The sequence below is a fragment of the Neofelis nebulosa genome, chromosome 12, assembly GCF_028018385.1.
Source record: "Neofelis nebulosa isolate mNeoNeb1 chromosome 12, mNeoNeb1.pri, whole genome shotgun sequence".
Taxonomy (NCBI): domain Eukaryota; kingdom Metazoa; phylum Chordata; class Mammalia; order Carnivora; family Felidae; genus Neofelis; species Neofelis nebulosa.
The window spans coordinates 34,945,714-34,971,000 of NC_080793.1; the positions used below are offsets into that span (position 1 = coordinate 34,945,714).

General features: G+C 44.3%; 1 protein-coding gene across 2 annotated transcripts in view; it reads right to left on the reverse strand.

Moving 5' to 3' along the window:
• Positions 1 to 1,921: 1,921 nt before the first annotated feature.
• Positions 1,922 to 25,287, reverse strand: part of LOC131491652 (stimulated by retinoic acid gene 6 protein-like) — a 64,129-nt gene continuing 40,763 nt past the window's right edge. For both annotated transcript variants that reach the window (XM_058694843.1, XM_058694844.1), the window contains exons 8-19: positions 25,159 to 25,287; positions 24,750 to 24,820; positions 23,219 to 23,330; positions 18,220 to 18,373; positions 11,328 to 11,403; positions 8,586 to 8,667; positions 8,208 to 8,256; positions 7,637 to 7,754; positions 6,561 to 6,680; positions 5,128 to 5,291; positions 4,009 to 4,155; positions 1,922 to 3,297 (exon numbers count right to left, since the gene is read on the reverse strand). In XM_058694843.1, coding sequence (XP_058550826.1) covers positions 3,149 to 3,297; positions 4,009 to 4,155; positions 5,128 to 5,291; positions 6,561 to 6,680; positions 7,637 to 7,754; positions 8,208 to 8,256; positions 8,586 to 8,667; positions 11,328 to 11,403; positions 18,220 to 18,373; positions 23,219 to 23,330; positions 24,750 to 24,820; positions 25,159 to 25,287 — 1,371 coding nt within the window. In that variant the 3' untranslated portion in view covers positions 1,922 to 3,148. The remainder of the gene's footprint in view (positions 3,298 to 4,008; positions 4,156 to 5,127; positions 5,292 to 6,560; positions 6,681 to 7,636; positions 7,755 to 8,207; positions 8,257 to 8,585; positions 8,668 to 11,327; positions 11,404 to 18,219; positions 18,374 to 23,218; positions 23,331 to 24,749; positions 24,821 to 25,158) is intronic.

The following is a 25,287-nucleotide window of genomic DNA, read 5'->3' on the forward strand; positions in this document are numbered from 1 at the left end:
ACAGAGCCCAGTACCAGCAGCAGATCACACCCCAGAGGCCAGCTCAAGTGAGACTTCTTCCTCAACACCTGGGACCCTCGGAGTGCATTAGGTCAGCTATCCCATCTGAGGTGCAGAACATTGTGAGCCCTTTCTGGGGCTCCCCGGAGGACCAGAATAAGAGGAGGTGACCCTGCTTCATCTCCCTCTTTGTTCTTCCCCAAGGCCTATTTCCCTGTTATGGAGGGGTGTATCTATTTGTAGCAAATTGTAAATGCTGGATTTGAATATTATCTTAAAATCCTCTTTTTTTTACAGCCTGAGAATTAAGGTTTGGGTCTTTCATTTCCCATGCTAATATAAATGAGATACTGACTTTCACATTCCTCCATGAACTAAGTAATCCTGCAGGGTCACCATCTTATTGTATGCGGGAGAAGGGAGATGGGCCAGGCCCCTTCCCTCACTACTGAAGGAGGCCCCAAATCCCACTTCTGCAGAGGACATGTCATTTCAGTATCCCTAACCTGGGCCAGGAGCAGAGACAGCCCCTCAGAACTCTTGGGAGTCCAGCGGTTGAAGGTACCTCCATAGGCATTAGCTACAACCACGGAAGCTGGGTGTCTAGAAATAACACTTACCAGGCCCCTTTCTGCCCCAGGACAGTGGCTGGCTTCCTACAGCTTTGAAGGAAGAGGAAACATTCTCTGCTTTTCCTGTTGACGTTTCTTTTGGCCACATATTAGGAACTGTCGTTTTCTAGTTCCGTCTCTGGAATTAGTACATCAGTACTATGTAGAGGAATCATGTAAAGAAATCAAACGTGTGTGGAAAGGACAAGACCAGAGAAAGAGAATTTGCCAGTGGATGAGGTCCCAGGACTTTCTATCCTCCGTCTCCCTCTAGGGGCTCCGTGTTTCCTCTTTACCTACATGAGTATCCTCCTGGGATCCTTGTCCGTGACCTCCACACTCTCCCTGCTTGCTTCGTGTCCAGGGGCAAGATTTGTGAGGCACCTTTCAAGGCTACAAATGGGCCTCATTCCATCAACATTTATGCTACCTATAAAGTAGGATTTCCAGCGTTCCTGTACCTCTTTATACAATTCTTTTAAAGACAGACATTCCCTAGAGGCCCCAGCCTGTCAGGTACATTGTGGCCATTCCTCCCTGGTGGGGACCTGATGGGTCATGGATGACTTCTGACTTTCCAGGCGTAGGGTCCATATATGTGGCCACGGGACGATCCCCACACTCTCCCTTGCTAGCCAAGATGCCTTCTGAGGCCAAGTCTACTAGTAGGTCTAGAAGCAAATAGGGCCGATGAGTGTAGATCCTGGGGAAAATCAGCACTAATTTGCAAGGCAACTACCTCAGGGGAGACCATCACAGGCTCCTTTCTTCATGCAGCTGAGAGCCTAGTGAGGTGAACAGACATTAATCACATCATCACGAAGTGAAACAATGAAAATGACAATAGCTGATATTTATTCAGGTTAGGATGTATCAGGCACTAACTTAGGAGTGTTTGCATGTATTAACTCATTTTTTTTTTTTTTGGTTGGTACTGGTGCTGAATGATTTTTATTTATTTATTTATTTTTTATTATTTATTTATTTTTTATTTTTTAATATATGAAATTTACTGTCAAATTGGTTTCCATACAACACACAGTGCTCATCCCTGTATTAACTTATTTTATCCTCAAAATAATTTTGGGTGTTGCAGGTATTGGGGTTTTTTTTTGTTTTTTTTTTTTTGTTTTTTTTTGAGAGAGAGAGAGAGAGAGAGCAGGGGAGAGGGGCAAAGGGAGAGGGAGAGAGAATCCCAAGCAGGCTCCATGCTCAGTGCAGAGTCTGATGCAGGGCTCCATCCCACGACCCTGGGACCATGACCTGAGCCAACGCTCAGGTTGGACGCACAACCAACTGACCCACCCAGGTGCCCAGGTATTGCCCTTTTTATTCATAAGGAAAAAGCAGCACAGAAAGGCAAAGGAGTTTAGCTGGTGTTACACAGCTGGAAGTGGTCATGTGGGGATCCCGACACGCCAGTCACAGTTTCTGAAAGCGGAGTGACAAAGTCTAGTCGCAAAGGTTAAATTAAAAGAGATGAGTCTGGCAGACACGTCTAGCGATAGGACTAGGTTTACAGTAGATGCTTAATGTGATTACCGAACTTCAATGGCTCTGGGGCTCATGAGGTGGATGGGGACTTCCCTCACCCTGTTGGTATGTCCTCCTGGCACTTGCACAAGCTGCATGACTTTGGTCACTTTGTACAAGCCCTGAACCATCAGAGACCTTACACGAGGGTATGAAGACTCAGGGTGAGGACTGGGCCCTCTGCACACAGAGAAATGTCCAGGCCTCCCAGCCTGGCGTCTGAGCCTCCCTAGGTGGTCTAACCCACCCCTGATTCCCTGCACTGCAAATACCAGAGGCCTCTCCTCCTCCAACATGCCTGGGGCTCTCCTGCTCCCACTCCTTTGCTCTGTTGTCCTCCAAGGAGAATGCCTGCACACCCCCATCTCTGCCTCCGCAGATAGGCAGCTTTCCTGGGGGATCCCCTCCTCGTCAGATGTGTATATCTTCTTTGTGCCCAAGACCCAGGTCAGTTCTGATCTGTTCCTCATCCCAGTGGCCATGGCAGGAAGAGCCCAATGTGTGCCTGCTCACACTACCAGATTAGAGGCTGGGGTCTCTCCCACCACCAGGAGGCCTGGAAAGTGGGGGAGCAATGAGGATCCTATTGGATTAAGGCCATATTGTCTCCCAGAGAACAACTGTGTCCAATAGTCAAACTCTCCTGGTATAGATAGCCATTTTACCACATTCTTCACTGACACAAAGTTCTGCCCTGTGGTCAAACTGTTTGTCCATATGGAACTCCCCAAGGCTGCCTCCTAACCATCGATAGTGGAAATCATTGAGAAAAGATTGTTCAACAGAAATTCTCTTTAGTTCTTGATCTTTTTACCAGAGGAGTGAATTATTAGGGCTGAGACTTCATGGTTCAGCCCAGGTGCCATCCACGAGTGTCTGGTGCTGTATGCAGTGGACAGGGACTGTGCATCCTGTCACAATGCAGGGGACAGCTGCTGGGTAGCCTGGGTCCTCTCTGGAGCAGTCATCCTGGAATGGCCTTATAGCAAGGTCGGAGGTCACTGTCAGCTCTCTGAGCCCATCAAAAGAATCTGGGTAAACTCCCGGGAGCTATGACCTGGTCTTGATTTTCTGAGCATGACTAGTTTGGGATTGTTGACCAGGGTCTGCAACAGAAGCCACCGCGTCCTGGACCTGGCTGAGACTCGGGGACCTGGGAGAGAATCAGAGCAGACAGACCTGGAGGACAGGGCTTGTCTCTGTCCTTCTCAGAGGCTATTGGAGAAGCTGACTGGTAGGTGTGAGATGTGGGAGAAGGAGCTGCACCAGGACCCCTGGGGACATGAGGGTGACAGAAGGGACATGAGTTTGTCCCAGAGCCGGATATATGTTGGATATAGCTGGATATAGTTGGGAACAGTGATGAACTTAATCCAGACTGGTGCCCACAAAACATGACTAATTGGTGGGCTTCCCAGCAGAAGGCAGAGCAGAGTAGTAGGGGTGGAGGGCTGGAGTAGACGGTTATAGAGCCTTGAGGAGGCAGGTGTTGGGGGCCAGAAGCACTGGTGGTAAGCAAAACTGAGCCCCATCTTGGAGAGCACCTGTTCTGAACCCTGGGATATGGGTGGGGTCTCAAACAAATGGAATAGTGAACTCAGACAGTGGAACTAGAGCTCATTTCTGGGAACAAGGGAGGGGCCCACTTAGAAGGACAAGGACACCAGACCTCAGGGGTCCCATGGCCAGGCTGGCTGAAGACTAAGCCTCCTGCTTTCTCAGGTCAAAGGTCTCCCAGGGCAGGGAGTATGGAGGAAGGGGGACAGGGAAAGGGGAAGCTGGAACATCTCAGGGATCCCAGAGAAGCCTTAGGGTACTCGTTCCCTATTGTCCACCCCCAGCATGGGTTCAGACAGAGCCTTACCTGCTGACTGATTTAGGCACCAGTATTTGATGGTCTGCTGCAGCCTCCGCTCCCTGTGCCCTGTGATCAGGATGTTACAAAAGCTGACGAGCACAGGGTTGGTATGATAATGATCCACATAGAGCATGCCAATCCAGGCGCTGAACCCTGAAACCCAGAAGGCAAGTCAGGCCATGCAGTATGCCCTGTGTCCCAGGATGCCCGAGCTTGTGCTCTTGATGATGTGGCTGCAATGCCACTTTGTTCCTATATGGTGCCCATGTTCTCACTGAGCCTAGAAAACTAGGTCGGAAGAGCAGGAAGGGTTCTTAAGATAGCATTCTAATCCAACCATGTTATGGAGAATGTGAAGCTCAAAGCAGAAGGAGAGCTGTGGCTGATACGGAGAGGCTGTCAGTCCTACAATGAATGGACGAGTGAATGACTGGACACAGGTCAGAAATAAGACAAAAGCTACTTTCGCTCTACAGAAATGGCTTGATTTCAGACTATTTCAACTGAACAGACCGTTTTCTTAACTAAGTTAGGTTTCCAACTAATGACACACCAGTCATTCCGAGATGTGTTCTTTCTCAAAATTTTCAGGGCTGTGCATTCATATTTACATTCTGACTGTTCAGATGGAATTTCTAGTACCTCTTACTGCTCTCCATGATATCTTGAAGGTCTGTCAAATATGCAGCAATTTACTTGCCTGAATTCTCTTCTGACCATCAGGCTGAATGTGTTTTTCTTTTTCTTTTTTTTTTAAGTTTATTTATTTATTTTGAGAGAGAGAGAGAGAGAGAGAGAGAGAGCAAGCTAGGGAGAGGGGTAGAAAGAGAATCCCAAGCAGGCCCCGCACTGTCAGCGTGGAGCCCGATGCAGGGCTCGATCTTATGAACCATGAGATCATGACCTGAGCCAAAATCAAGAGTTGGACGCTTAACCAACTGAGCCACCCCGGAACCCCCTGAATGTTTTTTGCTACTCAGCTTTATAGCCTCCATGAGAAGCTGAGCTCTGAGGCAAAGAGTGTGAAGTCCAGGCCTCTGGTACCCAGCCTGCAGGCACCACAAAGGTACAAGACTAGTCCCCTCCGCCTGACTCAATGCGTGGCCTCAGGGACCGGCCACTTACCCATGTCTGCACCCTCATAGCCATTCTGCATGATGGTCCTGTCGATGCGGGCAATCAGCCACGTGCCCAGGATGCAGCTGATGAGCAGCCTGGAGAGGCAGGCGCCCAGGCCCAGGAGCACATTGTAGAAGAACAGAAAGTAGTTGAAGTTGTGGAAGGCTTTCCTGCAAACAGAAGCAGGCAGACAGGCAGCACCCTTTCAGTATGAGGAAGTGGCTAGCAGGCTGGTTCAGCACCCCATGCCTGTGATCAAATCCTGCTGCTCCCATCTCCCAGCCCTGTGACCTTGTGCTGTAACTGGGAGCTGACTGTCCCCACCACACAGCACTGCTGTGGGGACTGGCTCAGACACCACACAGAAGGCGCTGAGCCCAGTGCAGGACAGGTGGAGACTGTGATGTTTCATGGGATCCTTGGGTTTTGAGGTTTCCTGTATGGGAAGGAATCTCATGTGGCTACAGCTGGCTTTGTGGTTACAGCAGAGTTTGTGGCTTTCCCACTGTCTGTTGTAACAGTGACCTGCCCCCAGCTGGAAATGTTCCAAGTCCTCCAAAGGAAACTTTTCCAGTGACCACTTGACCATGTAGTTTCCTGTTGCCTATGGGATAAAGCCCAAACTCTGCATGCTGGATTTCTGGGCCATCTCTGAGAAGGGCCTTTCTGGGATCATCACTTTGTGCCTCCTCCCTGCCCCTCACCACCTATGGTGACCACTGCATGGTCACCATATTGGATTCTCACGGTTCTCTCAACACATCTTGCCCTTTTATGGCTTCCTACCTTCATCCGTGCAGTGAGGGCTGCTGGCCATGCCCTCTCCTCAGCTCTCCCCATAGGAATCCCACCACCCTACTGACCTCAGCTCAAACTCCCCACCTTCAGCTGAATGAACCACCCCCGTCTCTCTTTCTCCATTCCCTGTGCTGCTCTTATGAGCCTTTCACACCGTCTGGAGTGTACTGGGGCCACGTGACTGTGCCTGCTGGCTCCTGTGGACCGTGAGCTTCTGCAGGCAGGTCACGTAGGAATATCTCTTTATCTCCAGTGGCCCTGTTGTTTCCTCCCCGAGTGAATGGCTTCAAATGAATGAGTTCCAAAGGATCACCATGGGCCAGGTACTGTTGTTCTAAGTTCATATTTTAACACATCTCATTCTCAGAATACCTCTGTGAGGAGTGTGCAATTATTTGTAAAATGAGGAAACTGAGGTTCGTAGGTGTTCAGTAAGGTCACATAAGGTCACACAGTTCATAAGGGGTGGAGCCAGGATTTGGACCCAGGCGGTTTGGTTCCAGAGCCCACTCCTGAGCCACGGCCCCTCACCCTCTCAGAGAGGGCACTGTCCCCCCAGGAACCTGCCATGGGTGAAGAGGAAGGAAGGAGAGACTGCTGAAGCCAAGGCCCCCGAGCCCCATTTCCTTCTTTGCCCTCACCTGTTGTTGAGAGCCAAGGGCTTCTGCTTGTCAGCCGTGCTCATCTTTGGCTGCAGGAAGAAGCTGGTGGCGATCCATACCTGCAGGGTCATGAGACCCAGGACGATGGATATGGTGAGGCTGAAACACAGGGCGAGACTGTTGCGGCACCTGCTCTGTGCTTGATGCACACCCACTGTCCGTTGAGAAAACGGAGGCTCACAAAGGGGAGGTGACTTTCTCAAAGTCACACAGTCAGGTCGTTTGGCTCCATACTAGAACTCCAGGATTTAATTATATCCCTTTGTCCACGAGTGGCAGCTGGGATACGTGTTTAACAGCATGGGAATCAAAGAAAAGCATGAAGTTTTTAAAGCGCTCATGAAGGACCTGAAAGTGGACGGGCAGGCTCTGCCCAGCCTCCCACATAGCTTTGGGGGAGTGCGGAACCAAGGAGCTCAGAGCAGGGAGGTCCCCGGAGAGTGCCACACCCTGTGTTTGCATCGCCTGAGCAGCAGTGTGGGTGGCAGTTAAATGGGGCCTCGGCTTCAGATCGCTAGCTCCCAACCCTGCCTCTTCCCCTCCTTGGACAAATCGCTTAGCCTTCTGTGCCTCTGTTTCCTTGTCTGACAAATGGATGTTAATATGAGGCCCGGCCTTTAAAGGGTTCTTAAGAGAAAAGATGCACAGTGAATTATCAGTTACGTCAGCCTTCACTCTTATCTTCCATATGGGATAAACTGAGGCTCAGAGAAGTAATTTACCCAAGGTCACACAGCTGATCTAAAACCTGAACTCAGATTCCCTCTATAGTGTCCGAACTCCCTTGTCACCTCCCTGCACTTTAACCTTCCCAGCTATACAATGGATATGTGTGTGTCCCCCCCAGACACAACTGTGAGCACCCCACTGAACAGTGAGAATGGAAATGTCTTATGAACTGTAAGGCTCCCATTGTGATGAGTTGCTATTTTGGCCCATCCTTGGGTCTGAGCTGAGAGTGTCGGTCCAGGAATGGGTGAGAGCCCAACAGCAGTTTCGAGGCTACACCAGTGCCTAGGCCCTGGGCAATGACAGAGAGCCCACCCTGCACTTACGTCCCGATGCCCAGTCCTTGGAGCATCTCCAGGCCCTGGTTGTGGACGACAGGCAACACCAGGCTGTACATGATCATCAGGCCACACAGGCTCTGTACCACGTGGATGATGAGGTAGCCTGTGGACCAAGGGAACCCACGGTCACTCAAGGCCCTTCGCGACCCAGTCATGACTTCCTGCAGAGCCCCTCTATCTTCCTCCCACCAAAGGTCCTGGCATTTTTGCTTATGCAGCTTCTTCTGCCTGGCACGACCTCCCTTTTCCTCCCGCTCACCTGCGGCTCGCCCTGCAGTTCAAATGTCAACTCCATTAGAAAGCATTTGTGTCCTGCCTGGGAGAGTCACTTGCTCCTCTAAGTCACCACCACCTGTATCATTTCTGCCCCATGGGCTTCGGGCAGGTAGTAATGATAGCTTTGTGAGTGTGGGATTCTCCCTCCTTCCTGAAGGAAGGTAGGTGATTCCCTTTACCCATACCTACCCCCCACCTCCTTCTTCCTCACCTCTCTTCTCTCTCCCCACAGCCAGGACCCCATAGGTGCCCAGGGAATGGGTCACATGATGACACTTACCCCACAGAATATAGGCTATTTGCCAGCCAGAGTACCTTGCAATGGCCACCTGAGATTTAAAAAGGAAAAGGGGTCTCATAGGGGTGAAAACACTGATTACTTCCAATATACGGGGCCAGAATCTCTGCCTCATTTGAGGTTCACCCACCAACATACCAGGGCAGATGCCATGACTGTCATTGTTTTACAGATGAAGAAACCAAGGGCCAGATGGGGATAGTGACTATCCTGGGTCACCCAGCAGAAGAGTATACTAGAGGACTCTGGATGCCCAGTGCAGGGCTGTCCCTCCCCCCGGATGCTGCCCCTGCCTAAGAGGCAGGAGAGCAGGACTTGGCCACTTAGTCTCAGAGCAGAGACAGGCCTCTGTAGACTTACCACACTCTTCGATGAGGAAGGATGATGGAACTTCAAAGGGAGAAAGTGTTTATTTCCTGCCCACAGCCTCTTCATGTGCTTTCTAGAGAAAAAGTGGGGAATCAGTGATGCTCATAACCACAGCTCCTTATGTACTTAGAGCTCAACAGATGCCAACAGAAAAGCCTGCAGAGGGAGATAGAAGCCAGCTCAGCTTCCTTGTATTGACCGCGGCTCGTGGGACAGTTCTCACTAGCCTTAAAAATATTTTTAAAATACGTTTTGGGCACCTGGGTGGCTCAGTTGGTTGAGAGTCCGACTCTTGAGTTTGGCTCAGGTCATGATCCCACGGTTCTGGGATCGAGCCCTATGTCAGGCTCTGCACTGAACGTGGAGCCTGTTCAAGATTCTTTCCCTCCCTCTGCTCCTCCCCAGTTTGTGTGCGTGTGTGCGCTCTCTCTCTTAAATTATACAAAAATAAAATAAAATAAAATAAAATAAAATAAAATAAAATACATCTTGGGGCGCCTGGGTGGCGCAGTCGGTTAAGCGTCCGACTTCAGCCAGGTCACGATCTCGCGGTCCGTGAGTTCGAGCCCCGCGTCAGGCTCTGGGCTGATGGCTCGGATCCTGGAGCCTGTTTCCGATTCTGTGTCTCCCTCTCTCTCTGCCCCTCCCCCGTTCATGCTCTGTCTCTCTCTGTCCCAAAAATAAATAAAAAACGTTGAAAAAAAAAAAAAAAGGTACTATCCATTCCAACAGGTGTGAAGTGATACCTCACCATGGTCTTGACATGATTTCCCTGACGATTTAAAAATCTTAATATTATATAGTTCCCAAATCTCAATGGTGACTGAATGTGATAGTTGAGTGTCTGTGTGGCTTTTATTTTCTTCAATTTGCTCTATTACTTTTTCTGTGATGTGTATGTATTACTCATATAATAATATTTCAAAATAGGTAAAAATGGAAAACTGTTTTTAATGATAGACCCACCTTATAGCAACATCAAGGAAATGGAGAAGCCCAGCCCCCCAGCAAACCTCTGCATGCTTTCCCCACGTGCTGGTCCCGGCCTGGCCCTCGGCACGAAGATTAGGTTGGCAGTGGTTATGTTCACAACCCCCATTTACATCTGTGTCCCACTTTTCCCCTAACATTCTATATCCAGCGTTTTCCAGGAGGTTTTGCAACATTATAATCACTAAATTGGCAAGACTTAGTATGAAATGAAGAATGTAAATATCTCATTAATAGTTTGTATATTTATTACACAATGAAATGATGGTTGGGGGCTATGTTGGGTTAAATAAAATATGTTATTAAATTATTTTCATCTCCTTTTTTACTTTTTACTCATGTCTATTAGAAAATTCGAAATTGCATCTGTGGTTTTTATTATGTTTCGGCTCAGCAACACTGGAGTAGAGTATGCCATCAGGAATACAAACACACAGATATATTTGCATGGGGCATAGGAAATTTCTGGGGGGATACAGAAAATGAATAACGTTTGGCTCTGGGGCAACAAACTTGAGTCTGAATGACTTCAGACTTCCTTTACACTAAATATTTTTTATAACATTTTTTAAAAGAGGCTGTATATAGGTTGTAATAATTCTAAGAAAAATAAAAATACTGGCACAGTGCTAGTGTTGTCCACTTGAAGGACTTTCTTATCCACTATTTCCTTTGCCCCATGGTCCTGTAAAGCAGACAGGGCAGGGATCATCATTCCTCTGTGACAGGTGTGGGAAGAAGGGGCCAGCCTGGACACCAGAGAAGCCTCCCCACCACAGAAGCCATTTCTTCCCTGGGCCCTCTACCATGTCAGTGCAGCCAGCTCTAAAAGGTGTCTGTGACTGGCTGTGGTCCAATGTCTCACTAATCATCTCCTAGGCACTCGCAGGTCAATGAAGGGAGGAGCAGACATATCCTTGCATCAGGCAGGGAAGGGGAGAGCAGCAGTGTCCAGCCCACCCATGGGGTCTGGGGAGAAGAAAGCAGAGAGAGGGAGCAAGCTAGGGCTGTGATGGAGAGCTGGGGCCTCTTTGTGCCAGGATGCGATCTGCCAGAGACCCACCTTTTGTGCAGCCAGATGGGGAGGAGGTAAAGGCAGGATGCTTTGGAGGGGTAGGAGTTGGCCCTGGGCCTCCTGTGACTGCATATGAGTTACAGCCTGAGGTAGAGGGAAGAAGGAACTGAGAGACAGAGAGGAGGGATGGCAGATACTGCTGTCTGCAGTGGAGTGCTCACTACATACTGAAGGCCATCCCCTCCTCCTGCTCTGCTCTTCTAGAGACTGATGCACCTAGTGCCCTTGACCCGATCTCCTTTGATGTATCCTTGAGCCAGATGCACCTGCTGGGAACCCAGTGTGTTTAGTCCTGGAGAGCGGGGCAGGCCTGACACCCAACAGGGATGCTGAGTGTAGCAGAAGTGACAAGACCTCTCAGGACATGGCCAGCTGCTAATGGCTTGGGTGAGTTATTTTGTTGAGTCTCGGCCTTCTCAGCTGTAAAAACAGAGCTGAAACTACCTCTCACGGTTGTAGTAAAAATCAAAAGATTCTAAGCACAATATCAAGCTTATGGTAGAAGCTCAAATCAATAGTGTTTTCGTTTTGGGTTTTGTTTTATTACCAGGCTGTTCCTGGACTATGTACACCTTTCTGGTTCCAATTTGGGTACTGCTGTCACTGCTCCGGAATTTTTAGAAAAGTACTGGCTGAAGACACACAAATGACTCCCAGAGCCCTCTTACCTGTAACAGGCCAGTATGTGGAACAGATAGCTCACACACGTGAGGGAGGCAGGCAAGATGGTCACCAGCCAGACTCCTGAAGTAGAAAAAGAGACAAGAGAGGCCTGAGAAGATGAACCAGAAACAGTATTTTCAAAATGCGGAAGCTCACACAGAAAGGGTTGTGTAAATAAAGTTTGTTTATATTTCTGGTTCATTTCAGACACACACACCCTTGATATCCTTTACTTCCCGCACAAGCCTCTCCCTGGGTATTAATATTTTCCATCTACAGTGAGTACGGGGAAGAGAAAATTAGGGAGTATACACATCGTAGTTCCCTTCCATTCTTGTAAAACCATTGATAGTTGATTTCGATTGGCCACCTCTAGTAAAGAGCAACCATGTACAAGGATAACTGGAATCAAGAGGTCTTGAATGTTCTTTCATCCCATCCATCCTGTGGAGAATCTCCACGGACATTACTCACAGTTTTTAATTGGTTGTATCTAATGTGCTTTCATTGTGATCCTGTGTGCTTATGAGAAAGGGATGGAGAAACAGGAAAGAGAGATGATTTGAAGGTATAAAAGCTTCTGGACAAGCTGTTTCTTAGTCAGTCCAATCAAAGCATTTTAAAAAATCCAACACCCCTTTTATCCTTAACCTGATAAAAAGCATCTGCAAAAAAAACCCACAGCTAACATCATACTTAACAGCGAAAGACTGACTGCTTTCCCCCTAAGTTCAGGAATAAGAAAATCAACGTCCACTTTTGCCAATTCTATCTACATTATACTAGAGGGTCTAGCCGAGGCAATTCGGCAAGAAAATGCAGCCAGACTGCAAAGGAAGAAATAAAACTATCTCTATTCACCAGTGACTTTTTCTTATATTTAAGGATCCTAAGCAGTAAACAAACAACCAAAAATATTCAAGCCCATTAATAAATGAGTTCAGTAAGGCTTCAGGACGCAAGACAAATATATAAAAATCAATTGTATTTCTGTATCCTAACAATGCACAATGTGAAAATGAAGAAAACAACTGCATTTGCACTAGTAGCAGAGGATAAAATACTTAAGAATAAGTTTAGCAGAAGTATATAACTCTTACACTGAAAACTACAAAAGACTGTTGAAAGAAATTAAAGAAGACTTAGATTAACGGAAAGACACACACCACTTTCATGTACTGGATCTTTGGTAACATGGCAATGCTCCCTAAACTGATCTAAAGATTCAACCCAACCCCTGTTAAAATTCCAATGAAATTTTTGCAAAAATTGATAAGCTAATCCTATAATTCATATAAAAAGGAAGGGACCCAGAATAGGCAATACCATCTTGAAAAAGAAGAAGGAAATTTCGAGACTCACACTTCTTGATTTCAAACTCACTACAAAGCTACAGTAATGAAGTGTGGTATTGCCATACAGATAGACAAACAGATCAATGTAATAAACTGATAATCCCGAAGTAAACCTTCATTGTCAATGCATTTTCAAGAAGGATGAAGAGGCAATTCAGTGGGGGAAAAGAATATGCTTTTCAACAAATGGCACAGGGGCAACTGATATTCACATGCAAAACAATGAAGCTAGAATCTTACCTCACAGCATAGACAAAAATTAACTCAAAATAGATCACAGGCTTAAACGTAAAAGCTAAAATTATACAAGTCTCAGAAGAAAATATGAGAATAAATCTTTGTAGACTTCAAGTTAGGTAATGTTGTCTTAGATACATAAAAGTGATAAAAGAAAAATGAATATGTTGGACTCCATCAAAGTTAAAAAACATTTGTGTTTCAAAAGACACCATCAAGAAAGTGAAAAAGCAACTCACAGAATGGGAAAAAATATTTTCAAATTGTATCTCTCTTATGGGATTTATGTATAATATAAAGAACCCTTACAGATCAATAATCAATAAATAATTCAATTTAAAAGTAGGCAATGGGGGTGCCTGGGTGGCTCAGTCGACTGAGTGTTCAACTTCGGCTCAGGTCATGATCTCATGGTTTGTGAGTTCGAGCCCCACGTCAGGTTCTGTGCTGACAGCTCAGAGCCTGCAGCCTACTTCCAATTCTGTGCCTTCTCTCTCTCTGCCCTTCCCATGCTCATGCTTTATCTCTCTCTGTCTTTCTCTGTTTCTGTCTCTCTCAAAAATAAACATTAAAAAAATTAAAAGTAGGCAACAAATCTCCATGGACATTACTCACAGAAGATGTACAAATGGCCAATAAATACATGAAAGGATTCTCAATATCATCAGCTATCAAGGAAATGAAAACCCAAACCACAAAAAGATGCCATTTCAGACTTATTAGATGGCTGTAATAAAAAAGACATATAGCTTAGCGCCTGGATGGCTCAATCGGTTAAGCACCCAACTCTTGATTTTGACTCAGGTCATGATTTCACTGTTTGTGAGATTGAGCCCTGCATAGGACTCTGTGCTGACAGTGAGGAGCCTGCTTGGGATTCTCTCTCTCTCTCTCTCTCTTGCTCTCTGCCCCGCCCCTGCTTGTGCTCTCTCTCTCTCTCTCTCTCTCTCTCTCTCAAAATAAATAAAAACTTAAAAAGAAAGACACATACCAACAAGCGTTGGTGAAGATATGGAGGGAATTGGACCCCTGATGGTGGTGGGAATACACAGTGATGCAGCTGCTTTTGAAAACAGTCTGGCAATTCCTTGATAGGTTAAACATAGTTACCATATAACCCAGAATTCCACTCTTAGGTACACACCCAAGATACATGAAAATACATGAAAAACTTGGAGATGAATGTTCATAGCAATATTACTCATGATAGCCAGAAAGTTGAAACAACCCAAATTTCCATCAACTAATGAATGAATAAGCACAATGTGGTATATTCATACAACAGAATAAAATTCAGCAATAAATAATAGGGGCACCTAGGTGGCTCAGTCAGTTGAGCATCCGACTCTTGATTTCGGCTCAGGTTATGATCTTGCCATTCTTGAGTTAGAGCCCTACATCAGGCTCTGGGCTGACAGCACAGAGCCTGCTTAGGATTCTCTTTCCCTCTCTCTCTCTGCCTCTCTCTCTCTCTCTCTCTCTCTTTCTCAAAATAAATAAATAAACTTAAATATTATTTTTAAAGTCCAGCAAGAAAGAATAATGAAATTGGGACACATGCTATGACATAGATAAACTTTATAAACATTGGCTATGTGAGAGAAATCAATGAAGAAAGACCACATATTATATGATTCCATTTATATAAGAAGTCCAGAATAGCCAAATCCACACAGCCAGAAAACAGTGGTAATCTAGGGCTGGGAGAGTTAAAGGGAAATGGGGAGTGATTACAAATGGTCATGATTTCTTTTTAGGGTGATGGAAATATTCTAAATTTGATGTAGTGATGGTTGTGCAATGGTGATGGTTGAGAAAATACTAAACCCACTGAATTGTACTTTCTTTTCTTTTTGTTTTTTTAATGCTTATTTTGTTTTTGAGAAACAGAGAGAAAGAGAGACAGAGCGTGAGTAGGGGAGGGTCAGAGAAAGAAGAGACACAGAATGAGAAGCAGGCTCCAGACCCTGAACTGTCAGCACAGAGTCCCGAATTCACAGACTGCAAGGTCATGACCTGAGCCAAAGTCAGATGCTTAACTGACTGAGCCATCCAGGTGCCTTAAAAAAATTTTTTTAATGTTTATTTTATTTTTGAGAGAGAGACAGACAGACAGACAGACAGAGCATGAGCAGAGGAGGGGCAGAGAGAGAGGGAGACACAGAATCTGAAGCAGGCTCCAGGCTCTGAGCTATCAGCACAGAGCCTGACACAGTGCTCGAACTCGAGAACTGTGAGACCATGACCTGAGCTGAAGTCGGACACTTAACCGACAGTCACCTAGATTTCCCTGAATTGTATTTTAAATGGATGAATTGTATGGTGTGTTAACTGAATCTTCAAAAAGTTCTCTTAAAAAGAAGGAAAAGAAACTGATTTTCATTCCTTTCAAGTTTTAAATATGCCTCCGTCCCAGAAATCACTAGGATTAGGCAACAGCTATATCCCAAACCTCAAGCAATACAAAGGAAGCTGGTAAACCACCAAGTGTCACCCCTGGGGGGTACAGGGATCCTTGAAGGAAAGGATTAGAGGAGTCTGGCCACAAGCAGAGCGAGTGCAGACTCCCTCCAGCCAGCAGCAAGAACACGACTGCACACCTTTAATTTAATGCCTTTATCTTCCCAAAGATGAAGCATGTTCAGCTTGAAGTCTCTCTTGGCCAGAGGGCAGCTGTTTTAAAGCTGGAAAAAATCAAGACAGAGTGATTTTTATATTTCGATTCTCAAAGTATCTAAACATGTGAGCAAATCCATGAAAGAGTGGGTAAACCATGAATGAATGAGATGATACAGTTACTACAGTTCACCCAGAGCAAGTAACTGAAGTTGGCATTAGAAACTTGCTCAGGGGTGCCTGGATGGCTCAGTCAATGGAGCGTGAGACTCCTCATCTTGGGGTCGTGAGTTCAAGCTTCCCACTGGGTGTAGAGATGACTTAAAAATAAAATCTTTTTTTTTTTAAAAAACTTGCCCAGAAGAGGGGTGGAAATGTAAACCTAAAAAAGTAAGACTTAAAATTAGTATTGCTGAATTTAAAGATTAGAGTATGCTTGCTGAGTGCTGTACTCAGGGACTCATAAGGCGGAGCATAAATCAACATTAAAGGTGAATACAGATGTTTAAGGGCAACAATAAAATGTGGTGATAGGGAAGAAGCAGTATCTGCCCCAGTGTTCACATAAAAGGTAACTTTCCAGCTACCCTATGACACAGCAATTACACTACTCGGTATATATCCAAAGGATACAAAAATGCAGATTTGAAGGGGCATATGCACCCCAATGTTTATAGTGGTACTACCAATAATAGCCAAATTATGGAAAGAGCCCAAGTGTCCATAGACTGATGAATGGATTAAGAAGATGTGGTGTGTGTGTGTATATATATATATACGTATATATATATACATATACATATATACATATATATGATTTATATATATATGATATATATACGTATATATATATATGTATATGTATATATATATGTGTGTGTGTGTATACACACATGCACACACACACACATATATACACACATATATACATATATATATACACACACACACATGCATATACATACAATGGAATACTACTCAGCAATAAAAAAGAATGAAATCTTGCCATTTGCAACAATGTGCATGGAACTAAAGGGTATTATGCTAAGCGAAATAAGTCAGAGAAAAACAGATACGATTTCACTCATATGTGGTATTTAAGAAACACAACAGATGAACATAGGGGAAGGGAAGGAAAAATAAGATAAAAACAGAGAGGAAGGCAAACCATGAGACTCTTAAATAGAACAAACTGAGAGTTGCTGGAGAGTTGGTAGGTGGGGGGATGGATTAAATAGGTAATGGGCATTAAGAAGGGTACTTTTTGGGATGAGCATTGAGTGTCATATGTAAGAGATGAATCACCGGGTTCTACTGCTGAAGCCAAGACTAGACTGTATGTTAACTAACTTGAATTTTAAAAAAAAGGTAACTTCCCATGTCACACGTATGAAAGAGAATTTTCTTCAAATAATCCACACTAGATCTATTTCTACTAGTTTACGAGTCTTAAGTAAACATATCATTGGCAACACCTATTTCATGGCTTAAGGAGCATTTTGTATTTTATGGCCACTAAAAATCAGTGCCACAAAGGCTTCTGGAAACCTTAGCACCCCTATCCAAGCCCCATTTAAATTTTTTTTTTAACATTTATTCATTTTTTTTGAAAGTGAGAGAGACAGAGCATAAGTGGGGGAGGGGCAGAGAGAGTGGGAGACACAGAATCTGAAGCAGGCTTCAGGATCCGAGCTGTCAGCACAGGGCCCGACACGGGGCTCGAACTCACAGACTGTGAGATCATGACCTGAGCCGAAGTTGGACGCTCAACCAACTGAGCCACCCAGGCGCCCCTCCAAGCCCCATTTTAAAGATGAGGAAACCAAGGTGCAAGAGAGAGGACCCAACTTGTCTGATGACACAGAGTTTACCTGACATCTTATCCAGGGCCTTTCTCAGCAGGCAAGAGGGAATAACTCTCCTCCCTCTGTGGGCAATGGGCGCAGAATTAGAATGTTTTCAAAGAAAGCTGCTTTTTTAAGGTAAAGTGGCTGCTATGGGCAGATTCACATGTTGAAGCCCTAACCCTCAGTATGATGGTGTTTAGAGATGTGGCCTTTGGGATTGGTGCCCTTATAAGAGACAGGAGAGGGTCTGCTTCCTCTCCCTGCTCTCCAGCATCTGAGGATGCAAAGAGACGGCCATCTGGAAATCAGGAAGCAAGCCTTCATGAGACACCAGATCTTCTGGCACCTTGAACTTCCCAGACCCCTGAATGGGGGAACAAGTGTGTGTTGTTTCTGCTACCCAGTCTACAGTAATTTGGTATAGCAGCCTGAACTAAGCAGAAATTAAATCTGAACAACATAAATACACTTTTCATATAATCCTAAAGAAAAGCCAAGGCTTGCTGTTTTTTTTCCAAAGTGAAAAATATATGATGATTTTAGTTGTTCCCACTGGCACCAGAACAAAATAGGCTATTTAAAATGAGAAAATTCTCAGGGATGTTCAACTTAGCCCCAAAGAGTTTTTAACAAAGTGGCCTGGGTCCTCACCCCACTGGCCTTCTAGTCATCCAAGGAGGCATGGATCCGTTGTAACCCACTTTTCCTCCCAAACCAGTCACCTCATGCAGGTAGTAGCAATACTACAGCGATCATTATTCCAGGTGTGCACCTGCCACCGGTTGTAAGTCTTTTTCTCTGTTTCCCACACTTTCCCAACAAAGGGAGCGGGATGGTTTTACCTTTGCTGACGTTCATCAGCTCTTTCACCTGCAGGATGACAGGGGTCAGGGTCCCCGTCTGGTTCATGGAGGCGATGTAGTTCTCCAGCTCCCCTTCAAACACATCCAGCTCGTCTCTCACATACATGAACATGCAGAACTCAATGACAATGAACTGGTGCAAAGAGCAAACATTTCAAAGTCTCACCTGAGTCCAGCCTACTATGTAAATAACATATGGACTTCTCTTTGGTTTTGAGGTCAAACTCTTTGAAGTTCAAAATGCATATGAAATAGATTCTGACCACTGGCTATACCAAGATGAGTGGGATTGTGACTTCTCTGAAGACACCTTTGGAGACACCCCAAACTCTTTTCTGCACCCCATAGCATATAAGACTAAGTCCTACAACGGCTCAAGTCACTCCTCAAACATTAATTACCTCAAAGTGAAATGAATGTCTAACTTTGAATAAGAAGTGACCTTGGGGACAATTCCAGCCATATCTCTCCCCACTCTTCTTCTTGCATCTTGGTGGTAACCACATTGGAGAAAGTACTGTTTGCTGTATACACGCCACACTTTCTCACTCCCATAATCCTGTCATCATGCCTTTATACCATCTACCACCATGCCAAAGCTTCTAAAGTTCCTACTGCCATTTTACTTCATCAACCAAATTTTGTTTGTCTTTGCGCAGCTCAAATGCCACCATCTTCAGGCAGCTTCTCAATCTCGAATAATGCACTAAACTTTCAGATCACTTTCACCTTATCTTTGTCTCTCTTTACATGGCACGTACTTCATGCCACATCACATCCCCTTCTCTTAGACCATGGGTCTCTCCCAGGCCAAGACTCTGCTGAATCAGCTCTCTTCTCTCTTCCAGGTCTTAGCATGGTGCTTGCCATACAGTAGATAACCACTAAAGACTAAAGGAACACAATGATTCCAAGTCAATTACTCACATTGCAGAGAACTCCACTTGTCAGTTAAAATCCATTCTCCCCTTCTTTGGGCACAAAGCTGGACTACATTTCCCAGCCTCCCTTGAGGGATGTGGCCATGTGACGAGGTTCTTGCCCATGGAAGATGAGTGGAAGGAATGTGTGCTATTCTACAAGGGCACTTTGAAAACCTCCCACATGCATTTCTCCATGCACCTTCCCCTTCTGTTGACTGGATGCAGAGGGTGAAGGTTCTCGGGATAATGAAGCACATGATGGAAGAATCTCAGTTACAGAATAACACATGGACGACTGTTGTCCCCCAAACCTGAACACCTACTCAACATTGTTACATAGGCAAACGTATTTATAGTGTTAAGTTACTAAAATTTAGGGGTTTATGTGGTACTCCAGCATTACCTAACTCATACATTCATTTAAAACTTAATCACAGGAGGGGCACCTGGGTGGCTCAGTCAGTTAAGTGTCTGACTTCGGCTCAGGTCATGATCTCAAGGTTTGTGGGTTCAAGCTCCACATCAGGCCCTGTGCTCACAGCTCAGAACCTGGAGCCTGCTTCGGATTCTGTGTCTCCTTCTCTCTCTGCCCCTCCCCTGTTCATGCTCTGTCTCTCTCTCTCTCAAAAATAAACAAACATTAAAAACTTTTTTTTAACTTAATCACAGGATTAATTTATATAGGTATCATCCAGAAGACAATATGGTCTTCCACTTCTATCTCTCCATTTTGACTCTCCTTTTGACTCAGACGTTTTACCTCAGATAACTTTGACCACGTGAAATGTTTGGCTCTGTGCTTAATAAAATATGAAAGTCAGAATGATGGCAACATTAAAAAATTTTTTGTTGAGAAAGCAAACTTAAATAACGCACCTATACAAAAAAACATGATGATCACCCAAAGTCCATAGTTTACGTTAGGGTTCGCTCTTGGTGTTGCACATTCTGTGGGTTTGGACAAATGTCTAATGACATGTATCTACCATATAGTATCATACAAAGTCTTTTCACTGTTCTAAAATCCTCTGTGTTCTGCCTATTCATCCCTCCCTCTCCCCAATCCTTGGCAACCACTGATCTTTTATTGTCTACATAATTTTGCCTTTCAAAATGTCACACAGTTGGAATCATATAACATGTGATCCTTTCAAATAGGAATCTTTCACTTATTAATATGTATCTAAGTTTCTTCCAGGTCTTTTCATGGCTTGGTAGTTCATTTCATTTTAGTGCTGAATTGTAGCCCATTGTCTGGATGTACTAAAGATTATTTATCCATTCACCTACTGAAGGGCTCTTGGTCACTTCTATATTTTGGCAATTATGTATAAAGCTGCTGTAAACATCCATGCGCACGTTTTTGTGTGCACATAAGTTTTCAGTGCATGTGGGTAAATACCAAGCAGGGTGACTGCTGGATCATATGGTAAGAGTACCATTTGTATTCCCACCAGCAATGAATGAGAGTTCCTGCCAGTTCACACCCTTGTCGGCATTTGGTATTGTCAGCATTCTGAATTTTGGCCATTCTAATATTTTAACGTACAGTAATTGTTTTGATCGTTATTTTAATGTGCATTTTCCTGATGACATATACTATAGAGCATGTTTTCATTTGCTTATTTGCCATTTGTATATCTTCTCTGTGAGATGCCTATTAAGGTCTTTGGTTCATTTTTAAATCGGATTATTTGTTTTCTCATTGTTGAATTTTAAGAGTTCTTTGTATACTTTGAATAACAGTCTGTTTCAGATGTGTCTTTTGCAAATATTTTCTCCTAGTATGTGGCTTGTCTTTTCACTCTCTTGACAGAGTCTTTTGCAGATTAAAACGTTTTAATTTTAATGAAGTCCAGGTTATCAATCTTTCCTTCATGGTTCGTGTCTTTGGTGTCATATCTAAAAAAAATCTTCACCACTGAACTATAGAAAACCAACTAGTGGTTATCAGAGGGGAAGTGGGTAGAGGGATGGGTGAAACAGATGAAGGAGATTAAGAGTACACTTTTCATGGTGAGCACTGAGTAATGTATAGAATTGTTCAATCACTATACTGTATGCTTGAAATAATATAACACTATGTTGCCCACACTGAAATTAAAATAAATATATATACATACCTACATACAAACATACATTCATGCATAAATTCACTACCACTCTCAAATAATTGGTAATGCCAAATAATAACAATAACTAATTTAATTAAAAAAATAAAAAGTCATCACCAAACCCAAGTTAATCTAAATTTTCTCTGATTTCATCTTCTAGGAATTTCATAGTTTTGCATTTGACATTTAGGTCTGTGATTCATTTTAAGTTAATATTTAGGAAGGTCTGTGTCTAGACTCATTTTTTTTTTTGCATGTGGATGTCCAGTTGTTCTAGCACCATTTGTTAAAAAGAAAATATTTGCTCCACTGTATTGCCTTTACCCCTCTGTCAAAGATAAGCTGACTCTATTTATGTTGGTCTATTTCTTAGCTCTCTATCCTGTCCATTGATTCACTTGTCTATATTGGCAACATCACACCATCATGATTAGGGTAGCTTTGTAGTAAGTTGAAATCGAGTAGTGTCAGTCCTCCAACTTTCTTCTTTTCCTTTAATATATTGTTGGCTATTATGAGTCTTTTGCTCTCCCTATAAACTGTAGAATCAGTTTGTCAGTATCCACAAAATAACCCCCTAGTTTTGATTGAGATTGCACTGAATTCCAATATAGATCAATCCCAATATATGTAGATCAAGTTGGGAAGTACTGATATCTTGACAATACTGAATCTTTCCATCCACACATATGGAATATCTCTCCACGTATTTAGTTCTTCTTTGATGTCTTTTAACACAGGTTTGTAGTTTTCCTCATATAGATCTTTGTGCATATTTTATTAGATTTACATTTAAGTATTCCTTTTGGGGGGTTGCTATTGTAAATGATAGTTTCTTTAATTTCAAATTCCTCTTGTTCAATGCTGATACACAGAAAAGCAATTGACTTTTGTAGGTTAACCTTGTACCTTGCAACCTTGCTATAACTGCTTATTAGTTCCAGGAGTTGGGTTATTTTCAAGATTTTATTTTTAAGTAATCTCTGCACCCAACATGGGGCTCGAACTTAAAACTTTGAGATTAAGAGTCACACGCACTATCAACTGAACCAGCCAGATGCCCCTTCAGGAGTTTTCTGCTGATTCTTTTGGATTTTCTACATACCCAATCATGTCATCTGTGAACAAAGACATTTTTACTTCTTCTTTCCATATCAGTATACCTTTTATTTGCTTTTCTTGTCTTATTACCTAGCTAGGATTTCCTAAGTAAATGCTGAGTGATGAGGGGAAACAGTCTTGCCTTTTTCCTGAGTTTAGTAGGAAAGTTTCTAATTTCTCACCATAAAGTATGATGCTAGCTGTAGATTTTTTTGTTCATATTTTTTATCAGATTGAGAAAGTTCCCCTGTATGCCTAGGTTACTGAAAAAAATTATCATGAACTGGTGTTGAATTTTGTTAAATGTTTTTCCTGCATCTCTTGATACGATCATGGGATTTTTCTTCTTTCGGTTGTTGATGTGACTGATTACGTTAATTGCTTTTTTAATATTGTACCAGGTTTGCATACCTGAGATAAATCCAACTCAGTTGTGGTGTATAATTCTTTTTATACATGCTGGATTTGATTTGCTCCATTCCATTGTAATTCTTTAGATCCACCTGTCTCCAATTTCAGGGACAATGGTTTGTGCCATGACTTCTCTTATGGATCTAAGAACTGTTGAGTTTCAGTTCAGATTTTTACTTGTTAGGATGGACTGGCATCTTGCAAGCTCTTTACATGGAGCTGACAACCGGAAGTCTCCATAAATAATTCAATTATATTTATTAGTCATTCACCATGTGGGTAAAAGTGTCCTTGGAGTAAAAATGGTGGTCAAAAAAATGTACTTCTTTTATTTACAGACTCAATTTTGACCCAGCTTTTAAAGAATAAGCCCTGCCCTAACCCCATCCCACTTATAAAATAGGAAAGGGTTTGCTTGGCTCTACTTACAAGGTACAGGCATATGAAAGCCAACACAGTGGTTCCAATCATTCTGCTTGGGAACTGAAAGCAGGGGTCCCACTCATACACCCTGGTTTGGAACCAGGACTTTTTAGTCTCCCTGTGAATGAATAAATAACAGAAAAGAGAGGCTGTGGTTGGTAAACAAATGCCCGATTCTTCTGAAAATAACCTCTGCTTCATCTTAGAATTTAGTGAAGAAAAAGAACATCCTGGTAGATTCCAGTTTTCATTCTCCCCTTATTCTTAAGAACAGAGACTCAGTTTTATTCAGTACAGCAATTCACCAAACTAAAGGGCTATGGTTCCTGATCTCTCTTACAGCTAGAGTGACTAAGATTAAGCACAGGCCAATCAGATGTCACCAGATGTGGCAGTTTGGGGGAGGGTGCTGAGGTATAATTCACACAGCTGGGAGGGACCCCATTGCCCGCTTTCTTTTCTCCTGCCTGCTGTCTGAAATGCAGACATGGTGGCTGATCCAAGCTGGAGCCCACCCCAGCATCCGTCTTGGACCACGGACAGCCTTCATAATGACAGTTACTAAGAGCTGGAGCAGAAAGACAGATGACCAGTAAGTTCCCGTGGTGGGCAGTTCAGGGTCAGTATGAACTACCTGCCTCCAGAATTCTTTTATATGAGAAAGAAATAAATCTCCCTCTTGTGTGTCCCACTGTTATTTTGCATTTTCTGCTACATGTAACTCAACGTACTTCTAACCAAAGTACTAGCTTTGCCACTGTATGACCCTGGATTAGACACATCCCTTTTGTGGGGCTTATCCCCTTGTACACAGTGGCAGTGGCAGGGATAGGGTTGGTCACTGCTTTTGCTTGGCCATGAGCTATGTCCCCTGGTATTGGTAACAGCCCCTGCACTGTTTCTCTGGGAACCTGCTCCCTCCCCTCAGTCCTACCGCTTAAGTGAGGCTGAACAACTTCCTAGTTCCAAAGATGAACATATGACAGGCTTAATGATCCATTTACTCTAATCACCTAGCCACAGTAATTGGTTCTGGGAATGCATGTGGTCTGATGCGACTCCATGAAACCCACTCATAGGAGTTTGGTTTGAATTACTAGAAAGGAAAGTTTCTCTTTCCTGTGATCTTAAACCAGGAGGGTACAAGCTTAGAGATTCTGAGGGCCACCATGGGGAGGAAGCCCACCTAACTACGACGCTAACACAGATCAAAGCAGAGCTAAGAGAAAATGAGGAAACCAGCCCTGGTTCTGATATCAGTGAAGCCACTGGATCCGTCTGCATCGGAACCGACCACTTCTAGAGTTTTTAATTATGAAAGGCCACACGTTTGCTTTTTCTCTTTAATCTAGTTTGAGCTGAGTTTCTGTCATCAGCAAACAAGAGTCCTGACTAATGTGCCCATCTGGTCATCTCAGGGTCTCCTGCACTGTCAGGGCTCATCAACACTGGCACAAATACCTGGGTGGGTGGGGGGGGGGAGGGAGGAAGGAGGGAGGGGGCCAGGGAGGGGGGAATGAACCACAGCGGGGCTTACTGCAGGGGGGCCTTCCTCAGGAGCCGCTTGACATGCTCCGCCTGGTGAACTTCCAGGAAAGGCTTTTCTTCCTGTGAGAAAACAGAGAGGTGTATGCTGGGGCTCACAGATCCTTGTTAGGGTTTCGGTCCCTTTGACGGGTTATCATCACAGAGGGCAGGAATCTGGGTAAAGCTTCTCTTTTAGATTGAGCACAGTGGTTAAGAGAGAGCCTCGACAACAAAACTCTCTGGCTCCAGGTCTGGCTCCGCTCCAGACTGGCGACATGACCTCAGGCGACACAACTCACCTTTCTCGGTCCACGTCTCTTCATGCAGAATGGGAGAAGTAAAAATAGCGCCTGCCTCACACGGCTGCTATGAAGACTAGACCTGCCAGTGCACATACGGTGCTCATACTCAGTACTCACCATCTGCAGCTCCCAGCCCAGGTGGACTCTCAGCGACTTGACAAACATGTGAAGGAAGCGGCCCAGCAGGAAGGCCAGGCACAGCAGTGACGGCCAGTAGAACATGACGGTCTCGTACTTCCCCAAAAA